This window comes from Rhinatrema bivittatum, chromosome 3, assembly GCF_901001135.1.
Source record: "Rhinatrema bivittatum chromosome 3, aRhiBiv1.1, whole genome shotgun sequence".
Taxonomy (NCBI): domain Eukaryota; kingdom Metazoa; phylum Chordata; class Amphibia; order Gymnophiona; family Rhinatrematidae; genus Rhinatrema; species Rhinatrema bivittatum.
In genome coordinates this window covers 523,015,118-523,039,253 of record NC_042617.1, presented here as the reverse complement: position 1 = coordinate 523,039,253, position 24,136 = coordinate 523,015,118, and the positions used below count along the sequence as shown (strand labels likewise).

General features: G+C 43.5%; 1 protein-coding gene across 7 annotated transcripts in view; it reads right to left on the bottom strand.

Moving 5' to 3' along the window:
- Positions 1 to 24,136, bottom strand: part of OTOF (otoferlin) — a 773,648-nt gene that overhangs the window by 194,556 nt on the left and 554,956 nt on the right. For all 7 annotated transcript variants that reach the window (XM_029596247.1, XM_029596250.1, XM_029596249.1 and 4 more), the window contains 5 exons: positions 14,731 to 14,857; positions 13,471 to 13,525; positions 11,729 to 11,860; positions 7,729 to 7,791; positions 4,015 to 4,099 (listed from right to left, as the gene is read on the bottom strand). In XM_029596247.1, the coding sequence (XP_029452107.1) occupies positions 4,015 to 4,099; positions 7,729 to 7,791; positions 11,729 to 11,860; positions 13,471 to 13,525; positions 14,731 to 14,857 (462 nt within the window). The remainder of the gene's footprint in view (positions 1 to 4,014; positions 4,100 to 7,728; positions 7,792 to 11,728; positions 11,861 to 13,470; positions 13,526 to 14,730; positions 14,858 to 24,136) is intronic.

Here is a 24,136-nt window from a genome sequence, read left to right as displayed (position 1 = left end):
AAAATTCAAAGATTCAATCACAAATTCATATTATCATATAAAATATTGCAAACCATTCTTATAAAAAATAATGTTGCATTTCTTACTAATCTTAACTTGGTCAAAATTAAATATGCATATATATATTTTAAAGTGTAGCTTTTACTTGTATTATTAACCCACTATGTCCTCTAAATAGGACACTGGGACATAATAGGTTAAGTCCTTCAAGATATGTTGTTTGTTTTCATTACTGAATGAATTTACTACACTATTTATGTTGTATTTATGCTCCCTTGAGGTTGTAGCTTGCTTAGAATTTTTTTTAAATCTAAGCCAGTGTTAAATATTTTAATTAAAAAACAAATAAAGTGTTAAACAGAGTATTGTAAACTGAAGCTCTCCATTTATCCATAGACTACTGTGGGTCAGAGGGTCTCAGTTCCAGTCTTCTAGGGCTGCAGACAGGTCTGGTTTTCAAGGCAACCAAGCTACGAAAATGAACCTGTTTCTCAGCCCAAATGTATGCAGATATGCCAGATGAAAAATCATTGCGGAATATTTGTTGTTTACAGCCTTCAAGAACTGAAGTTGTGTTTAGTCTGGCTAATTTTACAAGAAATGCGCGGGTGCCCATAAACGCGTGTATCTGCACGCGAGCAGAGATACGCTGCAATTTTACATCACGTGCGCAGGTACACGCATATCATCCAAAATACCCCTCCCACACGTATGTGTGTTTGTGATCTTAAGAGGCAGCTTGAGTAAATGTCCCGTCTGTATTTCCGCTAGGGCTTTAGCGGCCTTTAATGAGTAAGCAGGTGGATTTTAAAACAGGCTTGCACAAGGGAAAAAACTGTTTTTCAATTAGTCCACCAGTTTGTCCAGTTGGTATTGAGGTCTTCAAGACCCCTTGGGTTCTTCATCCTGCAAGCCCCCCCAGTGGACCCTGAACCCTCATGCTGTGCTGAAATCTGCAGTCTTGTTCCTCATCAGGACCCGCAGTAAAGTTACACAGATACAACACTCGCCATGGTCACATTTTTTTAAATTCGGAGTTAAGCGAGTAAGTCTTGGCCCCGCCCCAAAACACCCATGCTCCACCCATTTTCCACCCCCCCCTCTTCTTCTTGACACACAGGCGGGTGTGCACGCATGTACTTCACAGCTTCTTAAAATTCACATTGCTCGCACGCAGCTCCATACGCACGTATGTGACTGATTTTGCGCAAGCAACACTTTTAAAATATACCTTAGTGTATGTACTGTTATAATGCCAAGAAACCTGAAGCATTTTATTTGAAATAATGAAAACAAAGTAAACAAATATTACAACGGGAACATTGTAGGACCTATATACCGCCTTGTGTTAAACAGCGTTTGAATGTACTATGTACTAAGCTAATATGCAGTGTGAAACCAAGCTAAAAAGGACATGTTGCAGCTATTCCCTGCAGCTCATTACCTAGCTGTATTATTCTGTGCTATTAGCTCAAAGTTACAGAACTGGATATCAACAGATAAATTCCCTTAATGGTCTCCCCCACCAGCAAGCACCACCCGCAAAGCTGCCCTGACAGTCTCCTCTCACAGATCCTCCCAAATGTGGAGGCATAAAAGGGCCACTTTTGAGCCAGTCTCTAAGCATTATCTAAAACCTAGCTAGCCATCTTAGGCTTATTTTCAGCAGCACAAAAATGAGTCTTAGAGTGACGCTAAATTGGCCCCTGTGTCTGCCAGGGTGGGCAGTAACTAAGGGAAAGAGTGTGCTTTGCTGGGAGGGAGTGGTGATCCCGGGGAGGGAGTGATTGCTCTCTAGTGAACCACCATGGGTTTGTTTCACAACACCTCTGGAGGCGGTGATAAATTTATCTGGACAACACATCTACAACACATTTCCTGCAGATTTGTAAATACTGCAGTGATGGTTAATTAGTGCATCACCACAGCATTTACATGCATTGTATATGCAGCTGCACTAACATTTAACACATCTGAATTATTTGTAGCACATTCTTTCTAATGGGATTCAATGTGCACCATCAGCCTTCATCTACGATGCTATTGTTAACACATGAGTTAAACACATTTAATACACACAGAATACACAGCTCAGGTTAGTACATGGGCCTTTCTCTTTCTCTTCTCATTTCTGGCTCTTTACTAGGTAGAACTGCAGTAGCAGCTATGTTGGTAGCTGTCTGATTGCCTTAAAGAAAGCTATATTTAACATTATTTATTTGGTCACTCAGGAAGAAAAATTGCAACTTTAAGCAGGAGAGAATGCGGTTTTATCTGCAAATGAAGCCAACCAGGTACTGCGGAGTACACAGGAGTTACGCTCTGTGCAGTGCCTGTTGCAAAGGTCTGCAGCCACCCTAGGAAGTGATGACGTAACGGCATTACGTGATATATCTCTCTCTCTTTCTTTCTTTCTTCCCACACCAACCTGACTACCGCAGATTGCACACCACAAACCTCCATAGCTCCATTCACACACCGCTACCTTTCTCAGCTCCATGCCTCTCCGCCCTTGTTTGTTGTTTTAAAAAATGTCACCCTTACCTCTGACTGTGGTGTATCGCCCACTTCCGGCACAATAGGTGGCCGCCTAGTCCGCCTATTTCTCCCACCGGCCCTGAGTTTGTGCGATTCTGAAGATGTTATACTGTTTAAGTGAAAACATTGCGCTGGCTAGATACAAAAACTCAACAGCAGGAGGATATTGTACTAAAGATTCTTCCCTTCCCACTGGAGATAAAGCTTAGAAGTCGTAGGAACTGTAAGTGTGTGGCAACGTGGGAGACACAAGCCAGCAACGGCTGGCAGAATGGGTTGGGTCTGAACATCGTGTTAATTGATTTTGGGCTTTACAGAAATTAGTATTGATGCTAGAGTTACACTGGCAGTTAAGTTAAAAGTAAATGAGTGTATAGCCTTCTTCTGATTGCTTTATGGCTATTGCTGAGCGTTTAATGCAAGAGGCAAAAAAATAAATAAATACTGGGAATCGGTAGCAGATTCAGCACCCTGAAAAAAAAGATCTCCTTCCTCACCCCCAGAATGGTGATCAGCACGCTCCTCTTTCTAGTTACAATGTTATACCCGCCAATCTCTTTCTTATTAAAATCCTTGATAATTAGACTTTAATAAAGATATCGAACATTGGTATGCGATTAGCTATATAGGTTTGTTCTATTCTGACTCAGCTCTTTCTTGTACTTACTTGGTTGGTTATCTGTATCACATTTCACAGTTATCTATGACTCTGTGAGGTGAGGCATATGTTTGTTGTTTATTACTCTCACCAGTTCTTCTTTTAAACTAGATTTTTAGCCTCATATATCATGGCACTGAAAATGGCATAGATAAATTTACCACTGAGATTTAAAAAAAATTAAGCATTCATTAACAATACTTATTTCAAATGCACTTATAAATATATGTAAAGGACACTCGTATCATTACCATGAAAGCATTTGGTCGCTCTTTGTATGCTACTACTGTGTAATCATAAGGCCAATACAAAGGGCATATTTTATAATAACATTTTTGTTGCATTAAATAAAAAAAGAAAATGGAAAAGTTCTTCCCTTTATGTACTGCTTGATATGATACCACATTTCGAGAGGAGAGTTCTCCTCCAGAAGTATATTTCATTGATAACAAGCCAAACCCACCGTGGTTCACTAGAGAGGGAGGCTGCATCCTGGTCAAACACTCCCTCTTCGTGATCACCCCCACCAGAAGATCATACCCCTGTCCACAAGTACTCCTCACCTGGCAGACGAAGTATCGGATTCACAGTCACAATATCGGCACCCTATTTTGGTGATATGTGCTAGAAAAAGATGACTGGTCAATCTAATTTTCCAAATCTGATGAATATTTCCAAAATGCTGCACTGCTGATTTGCAACTTGATAAAGAATGTGAATTGTTCTCAGAATAAATAGGAAGATGTGGAAGCGCCTTCCTTTCAGCTCTTTTATGCATGGGGCTCTACCTTAATTGGACAAACAAAAATGTCACTTACCAGGCTGTGTGTAAACTGTGCCAACATCTAGCTTAAAGGAGCCCACCAGTGTACCACTGCGCAAAAGATTCTTCGAATGGATTACCTTGAAAAGAAGACCCAGTTACTTGCTGTAGGTAAGCCAGCGGAGAACTGCATGCAGCAGCACAGTGAAGTGACTTATCTGTAACAGGCGTTCTCCGAAGACAGCAATTCACCAGTCACACAAGTGAGTCACGTGACCATGCATCAGCACTGAATGGACCTGTAAACTTCTAGAGCTTTCTGGGGAAGATCTAAGACTTTTCTGAGTTCTAGGGAAGTGCCACCCCCTCCCACCCCCAAATTTTGCTTTGGTTTGATTTTTTGGTTTTGGAGGTTTTTTCCCCCAAGTTTAATTTTCTTTCGTGTATCTGAATGTAATGTAATCCGCTTTGAAGTGCCTGAAAAATGGAATATAAATCAAATAAATAAATAAATAAAAATGTTGGCTTGGTTCATTGGTCACACCAAAATAAACACTAAAATACAAAAATTAAAAAAAAACCCTCAAACAAAAAAAATAATTGAAAAATGGCCTCCCTTTCCTGCCCCCTGAAAAACCATCGGGGCTGGAGAGCTCCGGGACCCCACTTACAACTTCCGTGGGCATCTGGTGTTGTAAAAGGGATAGGAGGGATGCCTTCTTGCCTTCCACCTCCACCGGCATCTCTTGAAAATGGCGCTGGCCATCCCGGAGACTGGCGCCATTTCGATGTCATTATGGCGCCGGTCTCAGGGCCAACTAGTGCCACTTTTAAAGGGATGCTAGGAGAGGCAGGAGGCGAGAGGGCATCTCTCCTGCCTCTTCCATGATACAGGACCTCCACAGAAGGGGTAAATGGGGCTGATGAGGTTCCTGGCCTCTGCAGCTTTTCTAAGGGTCGGGTTTAGCCAGGCTGGAAGGGCCCAAGGAGGCCTCGGCTGGGCTTGGATCAGTTCAGCCCAGCCAGCCTAGGTCTGGGCCCCAGTTGATTGGTGGAGGCCTTAGGGAGCCCTCGGGAAAGGCCTGGTGAGGCCCCAGGGAATTCTGGATCAGCAAGGAAGATTTTTTTTTTTAAAAAGGAACTATATTCAAAAGGAAACAAAAAGAAAATCATTGCAGTTTAATTGTTTTTTTCTTTCATTCCATTTTGAAAACACAATGAAACATAATAGGAAATGTTGACAGTTCCTACTTGGTTTCAAATGAATGCACTTCCACTCCCTGTGCACGCGTGCAGCAGTTTCTGTGCTAAAGCAGCCCTGCAGCTCCTCAGTTCTATATACTGTACAAGTCTGACTGGGAGAAGAACAACTCTAAGGCGAAATAGGTGAGTTTGTGTGACTGGTGAACTGTCGCCTTCAGGGAATACGTGATAGATAAGCAATTTTACTTTCTCTGAAGACAGCAGATTTCATCAGTCGCACATCTGGGACAAAAAGGAGGTAACAACAAGAACAGACATTTTTGTTGTTTACAACAATAAGAAAGACAATCTGTAGGTTGTAGTGGAGATGGAATTGAGCTCTAGCCTTTCTTAAGAGACCATGGAGGATGGACTGTGCAAACTTACTATTCCACTGGGAGATTGGGTCTAGAAAGTAATGGGATGTGAATGTTGCAAATCTCCTCAATACAGTAGACCTTGGATGGGTGAATGACAGCACCATGGCCTTGACACCATGGACCTTGATATGCCTTTCTAAGGCCAGGCCTGCCTGGGCATAACCGAAGATGCAATCTGCTACCCAATCATTAATCTGGGGCCACTATGGAGTTCTTAGTGGTGAAAGCAGAAGAGAGGAATCTCAGAAGCACACTTTTCACACACTCACAGAGCCACGAAAGAAAGACATTTCTGTTGTGTTCAGTGGGACAGGAAGGAACTACGGGGATCTAAAGGGTTGCTCCAATATGGGAAGGTCTGCGCATGAGCACAGAACAGCTTTTTCCTTTTCCAGCAAGCTCTGGAGCAGGGGTCGGGAACCCATGGCTCGCGAGCCAGATATGGCTCTTTTGAGGGCTGCATCTGGCTCGCAGACAAGTGTCCCCACACTTTCCCGCTGACCCAGCTGCTCCCCGGTCCTCCTCCGCCCAGGCGGAACGCGGCAGGACAGCTGGAGTCAGCGGCACAGGCATGCTCTCTTCTTCCCGCCCCCCCCCCCCCCCGCGGCCCGGAAGAGGAAGTGGAGAGTATCGGGTGCGTGCGCGGCAAGAAGAGGCCACGCTAGTGCGCTCGGCATCGGCCCGAAGAAAAGAAGACTGCAGCGTGGCTCGGAGGAAAATGAAGAGGTTCACCCGCGGCCGATGGGACTCCGCCTCCGCGAGGGCTGAAAATGAAGAGGTTAGCGTTGGGAGGAGGCTGCTGCTGCCGTGAGTTCCTGGGGTGGGGGTGGGGGGGAGAGAGAGAGTGAATGAGCGATTCTCTCTCTCTCTCTCCCCCACCCTCTCTCTCTCTCCCCCACCCCCACCCCGGGAACTCGCGGCAGCAGCAGCCTCCTCCCAACGCTAACCTCTTCATTTTCAGCCCTCGCGGAGGCGGAGTCCCATCGGCCGTGGTTGAAGCTCTTCATTTTCCTTCGAGCCGCGCTGCAGTCTTCTTTTCTTCGGGCCGATGCCGAGTGGCTGTCAGCGGGTTAGGAAAATGGATGCTCAATTTTACAAGCGTCCGTTTTCCTAACCTGTGCTCAGCCACAGGTTGGGAAAATTAATGCTCATTAATTGAGCTCATTAACACTCATTAATTGACCGCCAGCACAATTTTTTTTGTAAAGGTTCTCCTCCTTTTTGTTCCTCCAACTTAATATCGCCATGATAATTAAGTCGGAGGAGGTACAGAAAAGCAAAATTTTCTGCTTTTCTGTATACTTTTTGGTCTACTTAAAAATGAACGCCTGCTCTGAGGGTAAACATGTGTGCATTGGGCATACATTCTTTTTGGAATTGGGGGAGAATAGCCAATAGCCTCAGCAGCATGCATTTACATATCCTGAGTGATATTAGCTTCGCGGGGGGGTGGGGTGGGCGTGCGTTTTGGACATTCTACTCTTCTTATAGCATAAGGGATTGTGGGCGCGCGCCCAACCATGGGTTAACCAGTGCACTTGGCTGAGCACACTGTATTGCATTGGCCTGAATGTCATTTAGCACAACGTAGTACAAAATCTGTGTTTGGATGAGTTATAGCTGTTACCAGCAATTCAGTGCTGTGTGCTGCAGCACAAGAGACTCGACTTCCAGTCTCCTGTCTGATGGGCCCAGCAAAAGTTGAAAGAGAGAGAGAGGGAGGGAAGATGGCAGCTGATATTGCAATGACTCCGGCCAACAAAAGGAGGAGATCCTTCTCCTGGTTGGTGAGGTCATGTGTCTCCTGGTCATACCATCTGGGGGGATGGGAGGGAAGCAGCAAGATGTGCACAAAAATGAAAAAACATTAAGAAATATTTAAACATGTCAATCTCTGTACATATTTCTGAACTGTTCCTGCTACATTCTTTGGGTGTATCAGGGTGATGGGTGCCCATGTTTGTGATGATAAACAGTACAGCAGTATCCTGATAGATGGTACTTTGCAGAACTGAAATAACTTCTGCATTAACAAATAAAAACGAACCAGAAAGATAAAGGGGCATTTTAGTTTGTGCTGCAGATTTTTAAATCCCTGGTACTGGTTTCTGTGGAAGAGCAAGACAGTTTGTACCATGCATACTTACTGATAACTTGATTATTTTATCAAACATCACATCTGGAGGCACATGGAAATCAAAGACAAAGTACTAAAAAGACAAAAGAATAAAGAAAATATGTAAGACACCAACAGTTTACATTTATTTTTTATTTTCTGCATCTTGACACAACAAGAATCTGCAGAATGTCAACTCAGTTAACAAAGGCACTTTAAGCTTGGACTGTCTTCTGATAAGAGATTTGCCAGTAACCTGTGCATCCATAAGTATTAGAAATAGCCTCCTGAAGTTAGGGACTGAGACAACCCTGGGATTCCTTTTAAGCATCTGTTAAAGAAGAATTGCCTTTTCTATGTTGTAGTCGTAATATAATAAAAGGATCATCATCATTATGCATGAAAATTCACATTGTTTTCTATTTTCAGCACCCATATTCTTACCCTATTGTGGGTTGTCATCATTCTTATATGGACTCCGGAGGGTTTTAATTGTGCAGTATAAGTTACATTATACTTACCCCCCCCAGGTCCTTATTGAGTTATAACAACCTGGCTGCAGCAAGCTTTAATACTGTTATTACCAGTTAAAGACCTCTCTCCTTACAACAGAGGAGCCACGAGTCAACAAAATGTGCTACCCCAATCATTCATTAAAGCAAAATTTGACTCTGAGAATGAGCAAACAAGTATCACTTTCAGGGGTAAGGTTTATGTTTGTGCAGGACCCCTTGCTCCTTCTTAGAGGATACAAGATATTGGCTTAGAGTGGATACTACCACCTAGATTCTGCCAGTGGTTGGGAGTGCAGAGCCCTGAGGGAATGGTTTCACTTCTGAGTTTTGATTTCCGAAGAGAGAGGAAGCGTTCCAATTCTCCCAGTAGAGATGGTGAGGAGGAGGGATTCATCTCCCTGGTCTCACCACTATGCCAAAAGAATTTGGAGGAAGTTTGAAAAGCTGTAAAATGTCTTCCCTCCTGCTGCAGAAGGAGGAATTTCCAGTTTGATCTTTCCATCCAGTGAAGGTGAAACTTCTGAGCAAACGAGTCTGAGGAGAACCATTTGAGGGGTGACCTGTTTGTGCATGGACCTACTGAAACTACCAGCACGATGTTCCAGGGTGGGAGAAATATTAACAGCCCTAGGGACTCGGCAAACAGCATCATGCATCTGAAATGTTCTGCTTTGGGGAGGGCTGGCTCTAGGGCAAATGGCACCCTAGGCAAAAATTAAAGCACCCCCCATCTGATGGTGCACCCCTCTTACCCCCGGGCCTCTCTTCGGCTGCAATGGGATGGGATCTGCGGTGGCCACACTGCCGCAGGATGAGTGATGCTGGCAGTGCCCAGGCATCCCCCCCCCAACCAGCTCATGGCATCTTGGGCGACAGCCCAGCTTGCCCACTCCAAAATCCAGCCTTGTGAATGGGCTGTGTCTGCTCTAACCCGATAGTTTTCCTCCCAAGCTAAAGGTTTGTTGTAACAAGTTGCCATTGAAGTTTGTGGGCATGGAAATGGGAAGAGAGGAGTAGTGCTTACTGAATGCTGTTACCTACCAGAATTTTACTATCCATATGAGAACTGAATTTGTGTGTGATCTGCCTTTTTGATGAACCTGTAAATGGACTGTAAATACTTTCTTTGCCATTTTTCTTTGTTAAAAGACTTTGTCTGGGAATGACACTTGTTGAGCTCCATGTGCTGATTAATATGCCAAGTTCACCAGGAGCAGAGTCTCTGACATGGAAGGCCTCACAGAGTAGGCCCCCGATGGAGAAAAAAGCCCACATGTGTATACATGCATTTTTATTTTCTGTGTGGGTGAATGAGCTGGATGGTTATTATAACCAAAGTTATTTTAATGGGGTACATTATAAAGAAGGGTAATTGTGATTACATGAAAATAATGCTTAGAATACCATTAATTTGATTATGGTAATCAACAGTACCTTTCACCCTACTGCTTCAGGTGCTTCCAGCATTGTTTCTACTTGGGGGGTGGGGGGAAGAGACAAAACATGTCTCCTTAGAGCATTCCTCATCCCTACCTACCCCCTCACTGTCTCAGATTGAGTAGGCAGGAGTCATTTGGATTCTGATAAGCAGCCCTTACTTATGGCTGACAGCTGAATCAGCCTGCAGAAAAGAAGTGGGTAAACTATCACCCACAGCAGCAAAATGGGTTCCCAGCTCGCTTTTGCCTGGAAGTCAAAACACTGCCGTGGGCCACAGGGAAGCTCACCACATGCCTCAGCTGGAACTTGGAAGGACACTGAAACCCTCTTGCCCCCTCCCCCCAAATCTTGACTGGAGCTCTAGAATACTCCTTTTCCAGGCAAGACCATTAATGATTGCATTAATTTGTATTTATTATGTGTTTATATTTTACTTGTTTTTAATGTATATTGTACTATTTACAAACCACACTGGTTGATCCTTTGATGGACCAGAAAACTGTGGTATATTAAAATTTTGATTAGATTTGAACCTCAGACAAAACATTTTGCCCACCTAATCCTTTTTGTAGTGAAAGAGACACCCATTGCATTACCAAGGTTTGGGTCTCAAAATCTTCCTGTAGTACCCCATAGTAGTACTCTACTCTTCCTCCCTCCCCCCCATTCAACTGGATATGCATCAGAGGAGCAGGAAGCTTGGGCACTTGCATAGCTTTGAGGCAGGTGTGGAATTTGAGTAAAAATATTTTTTTCTGGGTTCTTAAAGGTTTCTATATTTGATGGATTGGCTATATGGAAAAGCACAGTAGATACATAAAAAAAGAAATATTTTAGATTGTGTAGAGCTTAGCAAGCATGTTGTGTTTTGAGTTGCTGTTATCTCAAGAAGTGAATGTACTGTTACACTTTGTTTGGGGAAAAAGGTATTCAAAATATGGAGTGGGCCTTGTGCTGACTCCAGGGATGGATTGTGCAATGTTGCATCAAACTTTGCAATTGACATGTAGCATGATATAATTGATGATACCTAGCATATATGAAAAATGGGTGTTGTTTCAGTATTTGGGTTTGGTTACAATGGGACAAAAAATGATTGGCAACAGACCCTAAATTAGGTCTGTGATTGGACCAATTATGTGACAATAAGAATAATGACGTGATGTAAGAATGTTTGTCATCAGGGAATGAAGCATTGATTGGTTACATGTCCTGTTAATGAAAGATATTAGAGATGAGCCCCGGGGACTAAGGGGGAGATTTGATTAATAGAGCAACTGTGCTATAGCCATGTAGAATTGTATCTTTAATAAAGACAATGAAAGATGAAGTGTTACATATTTTTTCTCCTCTGGAAAATGGAAACTAAAAGTTGCTCATTGGAGATGTTTAAACAGTCAGGTCCTCCAGCAGTTGCGATTAGGCTGGGAGGTTTTTTTCCTTGTTTGTATGGTATATTCGACACAGGTTTTTGCCTACCCTGGCAGTTTAAATAGCTGACTTGCTACAAAATAACTCTGGGAGATAGGAGCCATTTACAAATTTAAAATAATTACTCCGCGGATGTCCATGAAGTACAGTTGTCCCAAGTATAAGGTTTTAAAGATTCATAGCAAAGGTTCTTGACTGCAGAAATTAATAAAAGTTAAAAGACATAGGACTATAATGAGTGAAAGCATACCCCGAGATCAGCTGTCACTGTGTCTGACCTTTCCCAAACTGCATATTGGACATCACTCTAGGCAGACAAGCAGCCCATATTTATCCTTCTGCTAGGGGTAGGGACTGTCATCACCCTCAACAGGATGAGAGAATTCCCCACCTTTAGCAGAGATACATTGGCTCTTGGAGCACGGATTCAATATCTATTTATTCTGTGGAAGGAGGCAGGACCTTGACAGTGAGTAAATACTGGTTGGTTGGTGATTCCATGAATCCACCTTCATTGGCAGGCATAGCAAGGTGAACATTTTACTGCCAATTCAGGGCCGGATTCTGGGACAAGATATAGCCAGATTGTAACAATGCTCACATCTGGGTACAATCCCCCAAAATTGTGGACTTATAGTTTCTCACCTCATTATAATAGGGGCAGTTTGTCGATTCCTTCATAGATGTGTATTTCTTTTCGTCTCCCACCTCCACACAAACTACAGGATCCATGTTTAACCCCACAAGTTGTCTGGCTTCGATCACTGTGATGCTAACCTGTACAGAAGATAAATGTCAACAGTTTTAATATATTATAAATATATAAAGAGAGAGAGAGGGGGGGGGAGAAAGAGATGCAGATCAACAGCTTCAGTATTATTACAGCATTGATATACAGCAACGGGTGCAGATCCATTATTTACCATGTTTAAAATGGCCTCAAATCAGTCAACAGTTGAGACTGCATTTTTGTGATGCAGAAACTTGCAGTCTCTTAAATAATAACATGCTGCTAACATAGATAGTTTAGATTATGATTTTTCTATTTATTCCATTCCCTTCTGCTTATAATTTAAAGCACAAAATTCAGTCTTTTCCCTAGTGTTTACCATATCCCTTCCTATATAGAAAGCATGTAAAGCAGTGACCTCCTGTGCTTAAGAGAGTAGGATGTAGCTTTCACTGCTGCTCCTTGACTGGCCACTGCCACTAAAGAGAGTGGTATGTGGCTCCTTATGACCCCAGGGGACTACATGCTAGTTCTGAATCCTTCTTGGCCTATCTGCTTGAAGAACAAGAAACTGAGCTGAGAATCAATCCCCTAACTTTGGGCCTGATTTACTAAGGCTTTTCTCGCATTCTATGTCTATGGGAAAAATGCTTAATAAATGAGGCCCTTTGACAACTAATGGGAGAGGACTCTTTGAAACTCCCATTAAAATGCATTGGAATGGGTGCAAATTTTTGAAAAATGAATTAAGAAATTAATCTTTTTTTTTTTTTAAGTTTTCTTCAATTTACCCTTTTAAAGTGAGAACATTTGGAAATCCTACTTGGTGATCATTGTCCTATTATGCCATCCCACTAAAAATATAATTTTTCTTCACTCGTGTTGACCTTTCTGTATTGTCAAGCTACTGGTAAGTGCTGGGGATCTTTAATGTAAATACATGAGTGCCTACAGAGAAAATGTCAGTAAGGCAGAGCCACAATTGAACTAGATCCTCATTAGATGTGTTTATAAGGTTTAACAGGAATCTATTTCTAGACTGTATAAGTGCAAAGCTATCTGTAAAGTACTGCGTGACGGAATTAGAAAGTCAGCTTAAAGCTTGGACTGTGGCCATAGTCAATAAAGCTTTTTTCTATAAGTACAAAATAGGAAAAATCCCTTTTAGAATAAAGCCCCATATCTTATAGACATAATTTCACCAGAGTTAGCCGGAGACCAGTTCTAAAGTTAGCTGGATAGCTAACTAGGACTTTATCCAGCTATATTTGCAAAGCATCTAATCGGCAGCACTCCGCTGAATATCTGTGATAATTTATCCGGCTGACTTTAGTTGGATAAATTGTCCAGTAGCGTGCTGCTGAACTTTGACCTCCAAAAGCATGTGCAGAAGTCCAAACCCTTTCCAAACCTTGCCAGTGGGAATGTCTCCAGCTAGTCTAGGTAAACTTATATGCGAACATGACATGCACACGTAAGTTTAGTCGCATATCAAGGGGGGGGGAAGGAGGCAGTTTTGTAAAAGTCCATTTCTACACATAAAACCCTGTTTTACCCACGGAAGTCCCTTTTGAAAATTATCCTCCCTGTGGTCACTAAAGACAAAGTTATAATAATCCAGAAAAAAATGGCAGAAAACGACATAGCACAAACCTACTTGGTAATCCATCGGTCTGCCAGCACTAGGCTCCATTTTAATATCAGGCTTGGACCTTTGAAGAGAAAAAACCCAGAAGATTAAAGCAAAGATGAAGAAAATGTTCAGATTTTGTTCCAAACATTGTCATTAAAACTAAAATAAATGTGAATTTCCCTATGAAACAGCAGAAGCTTGGAAGTGGTAAAAATGTTAGAAAAAGGGAGACCAAAAGTATCTGATGGCCTTGTCCAAGTAAATTTTGAAAAAATGTCTTTTTTTTTTTTTTTTTTTACAGAGCCTCTGCAATTTCTGCAGCCAGCTGCTCTGTGACTTGCACTGGATTTGGCTTCAGAGCAGCAGCTGAACCTTGAGGGTTCAGGAGCATGCTCTACAGGAAAGAATCCAAGCTTTTTCTGGGTCAGAAATAAAGTCTGAGGTAGATTTGGTTATTCTTGGTATATAGTGTAGCTGAATATATTGGCTTTGAAGAGGATCCAACGTTTCTCATTTCTTATCTGGATTGTGATGGCTATGGCAAAAGAAATTCAGAATTACAGATTTGGTTCTATGCTATGCCCAGTCAGAGACAGTGCTTTAGACTATGTAACCCTCTGAGTTTCCCTTTGAACACTGGCGACAAGGTCCACGGATACCAACGTTGCAACATTGCAACAATGCGAGCTCCTGAAAATATCACCCTAAACAAATAGAGGGTAATCATCAAGCAGTCCACAGAGTGGTAAACTCTGGGTGCACATTTGTACACTCAGATTTTACCAAGGATTTTCAAAGCGAGCTTATGGGCATTAAGTTTGCTTTGAAATTCCTCGGGTGATTGGCTAGGGTACGTGCATGTATTTGCTCCCATAATGTTACTACACCTCTTCAGAGGGCGTAATTTACCCATTTACACTTATGCACCTACATATACAAATCAAAAGGGATGTGCGTAAGTGTGGCATGGCCCCCCTCTCCGGAATGCCTTTCCTCAGTAAAGGTATGTGGGAAATTGGGTTATGGGCTTACATTTACATGCACTGATCCTGGGTCAAGTTTAGAATAGCCATTTATGTGCAGAAATCCAGGTTCCAAGCATGTAAATGACTTTGAAAATCACCCTCATAAAAGCATAGAAGTTACTTTTCATGGCAGCATGTTTAAGGTGTAACATGGTTTTGTGTGAATAATATTCCTTTAAAAGACATAAATCTAAGAAGAAAACAGAACCGTTTAATAGATGAACATCAGTCTATACTTCCACCAGGATGTGCGACCCACCTCTTGTTTGACACGTTAGTGGTGACTGCTGTGACCGATGCCAAAGAGATGGTGTCGGGATCCAGTCGCCCGCCCAGCCGCATGAGTTTCCTGTCAAGGTCGTCCGTTTCCAGAACGGCTGGCTCATCTGCCGGAGGCACAAGAATGAATGCATTGTCCCTCCTTGTATAATAACATGCAAAGAGGTGCAGTTGCTTAACTCATGTTTTCTTATGGCTGAAAATGTAACTCCTATCCAAGGTGGAATAAAATTTCTAGGGCTGTTCTATCCTGCTATTGTCTGATAATCCGGGAAGAAAATGCCTATCTTAAGTAGCACCTATGCCGTGAATTGCAGGTCTAGGAAATGCCCGACACCAGTTATCTGAGAAGATAAAACTGTGGTCTGTGCCATGGTGCCTAGGGTAAATCACAGCAAGATCAACTGAGACAACTGAGGTGAACAGCATGTTCAAGTAGTTGAATAAGAAAGGCAGGAGGGAGATGGGTCAACAGTTAGCAGGGCCAGTATGGTCCAGTGAGGTTTTTTGAGGACTGGTGTGATCACAGTATGCTTGAAAGCAATGGCTACTAGAAGGATTGGAAAGTGATGTTGTCTAAGGATGTGTTTGCTTTTCATTTTCTTGGATAAAGAAACAAAAGAAAAATGTACAAAATTTTGAACATTTTGCCTTTTTTTTTTCACTAATCAGACACCATTCCCAGCCAAGAATCCTATCACTCCTCCTCCCCCAGCAGCCAAAATATCTACTGCTGCAAAAACTTAAATGTTCAAGGCAGCCTGAGTGCCTGTCTGCATCCCTCACTTGCCTGGATGCAACTTCCTGGGGTTATTGAATTCCAACAGGGCAGAAGAATCACCCATAGGGATTTGCATTTTTTTGAAACAAATGGGTAAAATGCAATGAATGAGTCCATTTTTTGTTTTATTCAGGGACCCCAGACACCAATGGAAAGGATTTCACAAATGAAACAAATTTTCATCTCATTTGTTTGTTTCCAATTCTAGTCTATGGCCCTTTGAAATCTATGGCTGTACTGTGAACAAACAAACAGGTGTGGATAACTATAGTAACTAACTCCTGCCTGTGTGACCTCAAAGCCTTGTCAGAAGTGAGGCAGGACAAGGTGGCAAGGAAACCACACAGAACACAAATCACAGTGCTGCATCTCTTTAACTAGCTTATAGCTTCTATATAGATCAAGTGATGCTGACCTACTCCCTCTGTAAACTCTATGCATCTGCAAGAAGCTCTGTATTTATTCTCTAGAAGTTGGTAGAAAAGGATGCGTGCTGAGAAGTTAATAAAACTGGCATTGGTAAAAGGTTGCATCTGATCTTTTCTGTTGCAGTGGATTCATTCACTGTGACAGAAAGACATAGATAGTGGCACTGTTACTTTTACTCTTCACTGGGGGAGGGTCAGGATAGGAGACAGTGTGGAGATTTTATTTAATTTATTTTATTTAACATTTCTTATATACCGATGTCCGTTCGCACATCGCATCGGTTTACAGTGAACAAAAAACCATTGGGCGGAGCCCTTACAAAAAACAGATAATATAGTAGCTAGGTAACATATATAAAAGAAAAAAAAAAAATTTTTTTGGAAGGAGCTCTTACATTAAATACAAACATCAAAGAGGAAATGCTAAGGGTATATGCTAAGGGATTGAGCTCTAACAGAACCTATATACAGATTATTGCACAGTACAAAATCATCAGGCAAAAAGGCGTTCATACCAGGATATCAGATAAACAATTAGTAAGGGGCAGTTAAGTAATGGGGGGTGAGATGGAGTAAGCTTGCTGGAAGAGCCATGTTTTCAGTTTCTTTTTGAAGGCTGGGGTATAGGTCTCAATGCGAATATCATGTGGCAGTGAGTTCCATATGGTTGGGCCGGCAAGGGAAAAAGCTCTGTTCATGGTGGAGGAGAGTTTAAAAGGTTTGATAGATTGGGCATGGAGTGTTCCTTGGAGTGCAAGACGGGTGGGTCTCTTGTAGATTGTAGTAGTGCTAGTAATTTTTTTGTTTCTGTCTGTCTGGAAACCTGTGAGCAGAGCACACTGCCAGAGACTAAAGAAAAGAAGAGTATTACCAGGCTAACAGGTTTTTTTTTGCATGTGGAGTTACTCAGTACTGAGTAAACACAGCTCCTAAATTAAAGAGGGACTTTTAGGTACAGAATGGTAGGAGAGAAAGGCAGCTCAAAGCAGAAGCAATTGAAAGTTATAGAATATATGCTACTGCTGCTTATTACATTCCCTCTTGTTTTGCAGCAGAGGGAAAAGGTGGGAGAGCCATCCAAGACCGGCCTTAGCAGGGCAGGGATATGGACTAGAGCAGCAAAAATAAAACAGCCAAAACCAGCTACTCATTCCTCTACATTAGTTACTGCTTCTGAGACAATGGAGGCAGTATTTTCAAAAACTGATTCTGAGGAAGAATCTTGTCTGGGATTCCCTGAATCAGAAATTGAAGAGCGAGTAGCTGAAGAAAACTTGGGTGGATTAGTCAAGGTACACAGTTTCTATGTAAATCAAACTTAAGTTCCAATTTATTAACAAATTTTCCTTGATACAATATAATAATAAATCAAGTGTAACTCCATTTGTTAATTAACTTACACAGTTTTCTATGTATATCAAAATTAAGTTCCAATGTATTAATCAATTTTGCCCTGTTTCAATGTAATTATTATAATAACAACACCGTTGTCATATTATACTATGAGTTCTTCTGTAAACCGATGTGATATGCCAAATTGAATGTCGGTATAACAAAGACAAATAAATAAAAATAAAATAAATAAATAGAATTTTAGCCTCCAGTGCAGTGATGAGGGAGAGAGACAATACTGATGTAGTTGAGAGCAACCCCCAAGAAGAGTAGACAGCACAGGTAGAGGAAATGAGTGATACCTCTGGCATTTTTCATTAGGGTCCACCCTCAACCTCAATTCTCTTGGTATTTATTTTATTTATTTATTTAACAGCTTTTCTATACCGACATTAAAGTACACATCATATCGGTTTACATAATAACAAAAGGTGGAAAATACAAATAACGGGGGATGGAGGGAGGGGGTGGATAACCAAAAGGAGGCTCAGTAACAGCGAACCTCAAACTAAAGAAGTAGGAGAGAAGCAGGATAGATGGTAACAAGCTTAACTAAAATACAAATATACAAGTGTTACAAGATTATTCATTTTACAGGATTGCATGTGGTTTTATATTGATTTTATAGTGATTACTGGAATAACAGGGGTGTTTAAAAGGATAAGGAATAAATAGGGTTTTACAAGAATAAAAGATTTACAGGACTGAGCAAGATAACTGCTAGCTGCTGGCAGAGGGGGGATGGAATGATGGGATGACAGGATGCCGGGTCATAAATATTAATCCGGGAATGCCTGGTGAAAAAGCCAGGGCTTTAGCAATTTTCTAAATTTAAAAGGGCAGGGTTCCAGACGGAGATTGGGAGGTAGAGCATTCCAATGAGTAGGGCTGGCAATTGAGAAGGACCGGTCCTTTGTAGCTGAGAGATGGGCTTTCTTAAGTGGGGGGACTAGTAGTGTACATTTGTGGTTCATTCTGATGGGGCGGGAGGATTGTGTGAGTTGAAGAGGTTCATTGAACCAAGAGGAATTGTGATTGTAGATAGCTTTGTGTATAATGGTAAGGATTTTGAACAGGATGCGAGAGGAAATGGGGAGCCAGTGTAGGTCTTTAAGGATGGGGGTTATATGGTCTGATTTGCGTGCATTACTGATTATCCTTGCTGTGGCATTTTGAAGTATCTGGAGAGGTCTAATGTTGGAAAAGGGAAGGCCAAGGTACAAGGAGTTGCAGTAATCCAGCTTAGATGATAAGGTGGCTTGGATAACAGTTTTGAGGTCATGAGTATGGAGCAGGGGCTTGAGCTTTTTTATGACCATGGTAGCATCAGACCCCCAAATATATAGAGAAGTGATCAAGGGAAGACATTCTTGATCTGGAGGCACTTTAAAGTGAGAGAGTACCTTCATTTTGCTCAGTGTATTCATTGCTGGAAGAATATCAGTCAAGTGAATCAATTGGGGTATCTGACAAACACTGTTATACAGTATCTCTTGCAGAAGCAGCACTTATTATTATTTGCATCAGGGGAGGGTGGCAATAATAGCCTGGAGACCCCTTCTGCCACTTGAAATACAAGCCAGAAGAAAGGGGTTTAAAAGGAAAAGACTTTCCACCATGGCTCCTGCTACCCATCAGGTTATAGACCAGTGGCCCCCTGCCTAATGTAGAAAACAGCAACTCACTATGGAGAAAATGTGGTGGTGATCTTTAGCATGTCCTTTGTCTGAACCCACAGATTATGGATATCATCAGCAGTGGATTGAGCTGCTGGGGACGTCACTGAGAGCTTCAGTGGAAGTGGCGGTGTTGGGGAACGTCCATAAACCACTTCAAATGGTGACAATCCAGTAGATGTTGCTGGATGAGAGTTGATGGCGAATTCAGCCCATGGAAGCAATTCGGCCCGGTTATTCTGTCGGGACGTGACATAAGCTCGAATAAACTGCTTCATTGTTCGATTCATCCGTTCTGTCTGGCCATTCGACTGCGGATGATAGGCTGAGGTGTAGTCTAGAGAGATGTCAAACAATTTGCACTAGGCCCTCCAGAACATCCCCAAAGGAAGCATATTGGGGTGGCAGTCCTGGCGTCACTGGAGTTGTAGGCATGCAAATGATAGGCGATATCGCCTTAAAGCACCTCCCATGACATTCTGGGCCCCAGCGGGAGAGATCCAAGGATGCCCAGTCAAATTGAGGTTGGTCACTTGCAACCAGGGTAACCGCAGGATGATAGGGTGCATAGCCCTTTCCAATCCCAAGAAGGAGAGTGATTCCATATGGAGAGCTCCGGTGCGGAGAGTAACTGGTATGGTTTGGCAAGTTACGTTGCCCGGTAAGGGCTCTCCATGAATGGAGGATAGTAGTAGTGGACCTTTCAACTTGATGAGGGGAATCCTCAAGAATTCCACTAGACTCCTGATAATGAAGTTACCTCCTGCCCCTGAATCCACCAGGGCAGGAGTCTGAACCGTGACTGGTCCGTAGGTTACGGAGACTGGGAGAGAGAGCAGAGGAGAGGGTGTAGTGAGGCCTAAGAACAGTCCTCCTGCAAGACTTAGGCCCATCCGTTTTCCGGACGAATGGAGCATGTAGAGACGTCATGGCTGGGATGACCACAGTACATGCAAAGGCCGTGCCTCTTCCGAAGTCTTCTCTCTTTGGAAGTCAAACGTCCATGACCAAGTTGCATCGGTTCATCTTTATCAGTAGCAGGGATTACTAGAACCATCCAAGGTGCAGGTATAGCACTAGCCTGTTTTAACCCAGGTAACACCTTAGGCCGGAGTTCCTTCACCTTGTCCCGGAGCCGGTGATCAATCCGAGTAGCCAAGGCTTCTAATTCGTCCAGCGAGTCAGGTGTTTCGCGAGCAGCCAGTTCGTCCTTTAAACAGTTATCCAGGCCTCTGAAGAAGAGAGTCTTGAGACATTTGGGGTCCCAGCAGAGTTCTGCCGCAAGACTTTTGAACTCTATGGCAAATTCAGCCAATGATCTGTTGCCTTGTTTCAATTCAACCAAAGCAGAACCGGCGACAGCAGTTCGGGCAGGGTCATCGAAAATGGATTTAAATAAGTCCATAAATCCTTCTATGTCCTGCAAAATGGGGTCTTTGTGTTCCCACAAGGTAGATGCCCAAGACAAAGCCCTACCATCCAAGTAGGAAAGGATGTAGGTAGTCTTGGAGAGAGCTGTAGGAAATAAAGAGGGCTGTAAGGTAAAATGTATGCAGCACTGGTTTAAAAAGCCCCGGGTCTTCTGGATTTCTCCGGAAAAGCGGATTGGACTTGCCAGTGGTACAGCAGTCTTTAAAGTTACCTCCTGTAACTGAACTTCATGGTTGGAAGCTGTTCCTTGAACCTTCTGTGTGTGTAGCTGATGGAATGCTGAAGTAAGTTTCTCCAAGGCATCTTGCTGCTCCGAAATGCGCAGGGCCAGGCCTGGTATGGCCTGCAAGGCATTGAGCTGTGCCGGATCCATGGAGTTAGCAATCTGTTATTATTTGTGATAGTTGTGGGTGGATCCTTGGGCCGGTGGCAGATGACCACACCCACGGGGGAACATCCCGAGAGGGACCACCGGTTAGGCTCAGAGTTGGGAGACAGACACACACAAGTTCTTTTATTAAACTGTTTTTGAGAACCACCAGAGGTGGCAGTAGTGAGCTGGAGAAAGGCTGTAGTCCCTCAGGCACTGGAACAGCGATCCCGGGAAGGCTGAGCTGTAGAGAAACTGAGATAGTGAGTTGCAGAGTATGCAGAGTTCAGGAACAGAACCTTGATGGTAAACTCACAAGATATCCTCTTAGAACAGCCCAGGAGCTGGAATGAAGTAGGCCCTCAAGGAGCGAGTACCTGGTTCCAGGGAAAGCTCTGAGAGAGAGATGGTAACTCACTGGTGTTGTAGGCAACGGTGACTTCCTGGCAGAAGTTATATTCAGTAGCAGGTCCGGGAACGTGGGCCCTTGAGGAGCGAGTACCAGTTCCAGACTGCGACCTGAAAAGCAAAAGAGAGAGCGAAGCCCCCGAGGAGTGGGTACCCCTGGTAAAGTCCGAGGAGGCAGAGTAGCAAGGTAAGCGGAGAGCGAATCCCATCTGCAGTGATACCTGGAGGCAGCTAGGTAGTGAACCCTAGCTAGGTAGTAAACCCTTTGCTAACTCGATTAGCTAGCAAAACAAGAGACCTTAAATATCTGGCGATGATAACGTCATCTCAGGGGGATGCCCCTGAGGTTCGCGCCACAGCTGGTACTTGAGTCATGGCCGCGCCACGCGCGTGCCCTTAGCCCTCAGGAGAACATGGCGTAAAGGCAGCGTCGAGCCGGTCCGGGGATGCTGGAGAAGGTTGGCAAGATGACGCCGTGGCAGCCAAACGACCATCAAGCAAAGAGGGAGTCGCCAAAGAGGTAAGGTGGGTGGAGTGGAGATGTCGGGCAGCAATGGTCGCAACAGAAACAGAACAGAGCCAGTAGTGCATGGATTATTTATGGCCCTCCAGCCCTTGGAGGATGCAGAGAAGAACAGAGAGTGTTCGAGCTGCTTACCCTGAGACAAGGGCAGCCACATAGCTATGATTTTTGTACAATTTCCCATCTCAGTTTAGGAGGCTGTGAGGGACAACAGCCTAGATAAAAAAAGAAAAACAAAAAGGGTAACTGCCTGTCATCCCCACTGCTTCTGACACTCCTGGCTGTGTTGGCTTCCTGCTTCTCATGCCATCAACCCAGACCCTGCTGCCTCTGCTGGTGAGGGTGAAAAGGGCCAAGAGAATGAATGAGAGGATGGGGTGAGGCAGTGGGGAATGAGGGGAAAGAAAGTGAGCGATGGGATGAGGGAGGGCAGGCATGTGATTGAAGGGATCAAAATCGGAGAGGCTGTAGGTTGTGTGGGGGAGAGGGGAAAAGAGTGGGTCAGGGGATCAAGGTGCTGCAGGGTGTAAGTGAGGGGTTCAGAGTAGGGGCAGTCTGTGAGTTAAGTGATCAGAGGGGGTGCAAAAAGGATTGGGTGTGCTCAGTTATTTGTCTGAGAGAGTGTTACATCTGGCCCGGATTCTGCCCCTTTCTACAGGGCATACTCGGCCCTGGCCCAATCCATCCCACTGTCCTCCACATTTCCACTTCCTCTTTGTCTACAAATTAAGCCCTGAACATGAGCATGCAATATTTTGCATATCTGCACATGCAAATAAAGAAAAGTCATATGCAAATGAGGGGCTATCAAATACAGTAAATATCATGGTATGCTCACCCCCTGTGCTATTTAGCGACTTTTTGCTAAGTGAACACTATTTAATACCTGTTAGGACTTAGTGATAACTTACCAATGTCAGCCTGTTATTTACCAAGGATAAGCTCAATAGTGTGATCACACTAAATGGAGTAAGTTCTTGAGACAACTTGTTAATGGTCAGTAGTGGTCAATATTAAATATTTTATATATAAATTTAAAACATAAATGACAGTTTCCTGTTCTTTCTAGCTAGTGATAGTCATATCCTGCCTTTGCAGAAGCAGGAAACCATAGTAGGAAAAAGATGGGAAAGAATACAAGACAAGTGACATAGGTCTGAATTTAGTAATGCAAAATGAAAAGTAGGATATGAGCTATCACCAAGAGGCACTGACTACTGGACTTTTGATACACAGAGCTCAGTACATTGCAAGACGACTCGCGATGGCTAACTGCAGATGCAGACCATTTCTACCAAATTAGGTATAATACTGACCTGACTCATCAAGCAGAATGCCCCTACCAACAACATTTGTAATGAACTCTAGCCAATTAAAGGCCTGACAATGAACTGCTGATGCTTAATTATTTATTTTTAAAAATGTATGTCCCACTTACATCCTTCATTCATAGCAGGTAACAAAGATAACACATATAATCAATAAAACCAATTCAAAAATAAATAATACAGGGCATCTCCCTGATTTGTAGACTCAATCAGGATGGGATGGAAACTCATTCATAACTAATCATGTATCTGGAATGCCTGACCAAAAAATGCTAATAAGTTAAGTGTCTATGAATATGCTAACCAATGAGAGATACCCAGCACCAGCCACCAGTCACTCCTGAATAATATAACTATGATGGCAGGCAAAAGCTCCACCCACAATGACCACATATAAAACTATCAGCACAGGAGCTCCATATAGGAAGACTGTAACATTAGCAGGAAATGCTAAGAGCAGAAGTTAGAAAAATCTGAGTCAAACCCTGTTAAGAATTAAGATGGTAATGGGTAAAAATTTCTGTTTAGGGTTATCTGACCAGCTACACAGAGGGGCAGATTTTAAAAACTTGCGCGAGTGCGTACTTTTGTTCGCGCAGCAGGCACGAACAAAAGTACGCTGGATTTTATAAGATACACGCGTAGCCGCGCATATCTTATAAAATCTGGGGTCGGTGCGCACAAGGGGGTGCACATTTGTGCAACCTGCGCGCGCCGAGCCCAGCGCGTGCTGCCTGTTCCCTCCGAGGCAGCTCCAATTTCGGAGCTGCCTCGGAGGGAACTTTCTTTCGCCCTCCCCCCACCTTCCCCTCCCTTCCCCTACCTAACCCACCCTCCCCCAGCCCTATCTAAACCCCCCCCCTTACCTTTGTTGGCTTTCAGCAGGCGTAACTTTGCACGCATCGGCTGGCTCCCCCGCTCTGTGGTCCGGTCCCGGGGGCTGTTCCGGAGGCCGCGGCCACGCCCCCGGAACGCCCCCAGGCCGAAACCACGCCCACGGTGCCGCCCCCTAAACGCCGTGTCATCCTGACACGCCCCTGACACGCCCC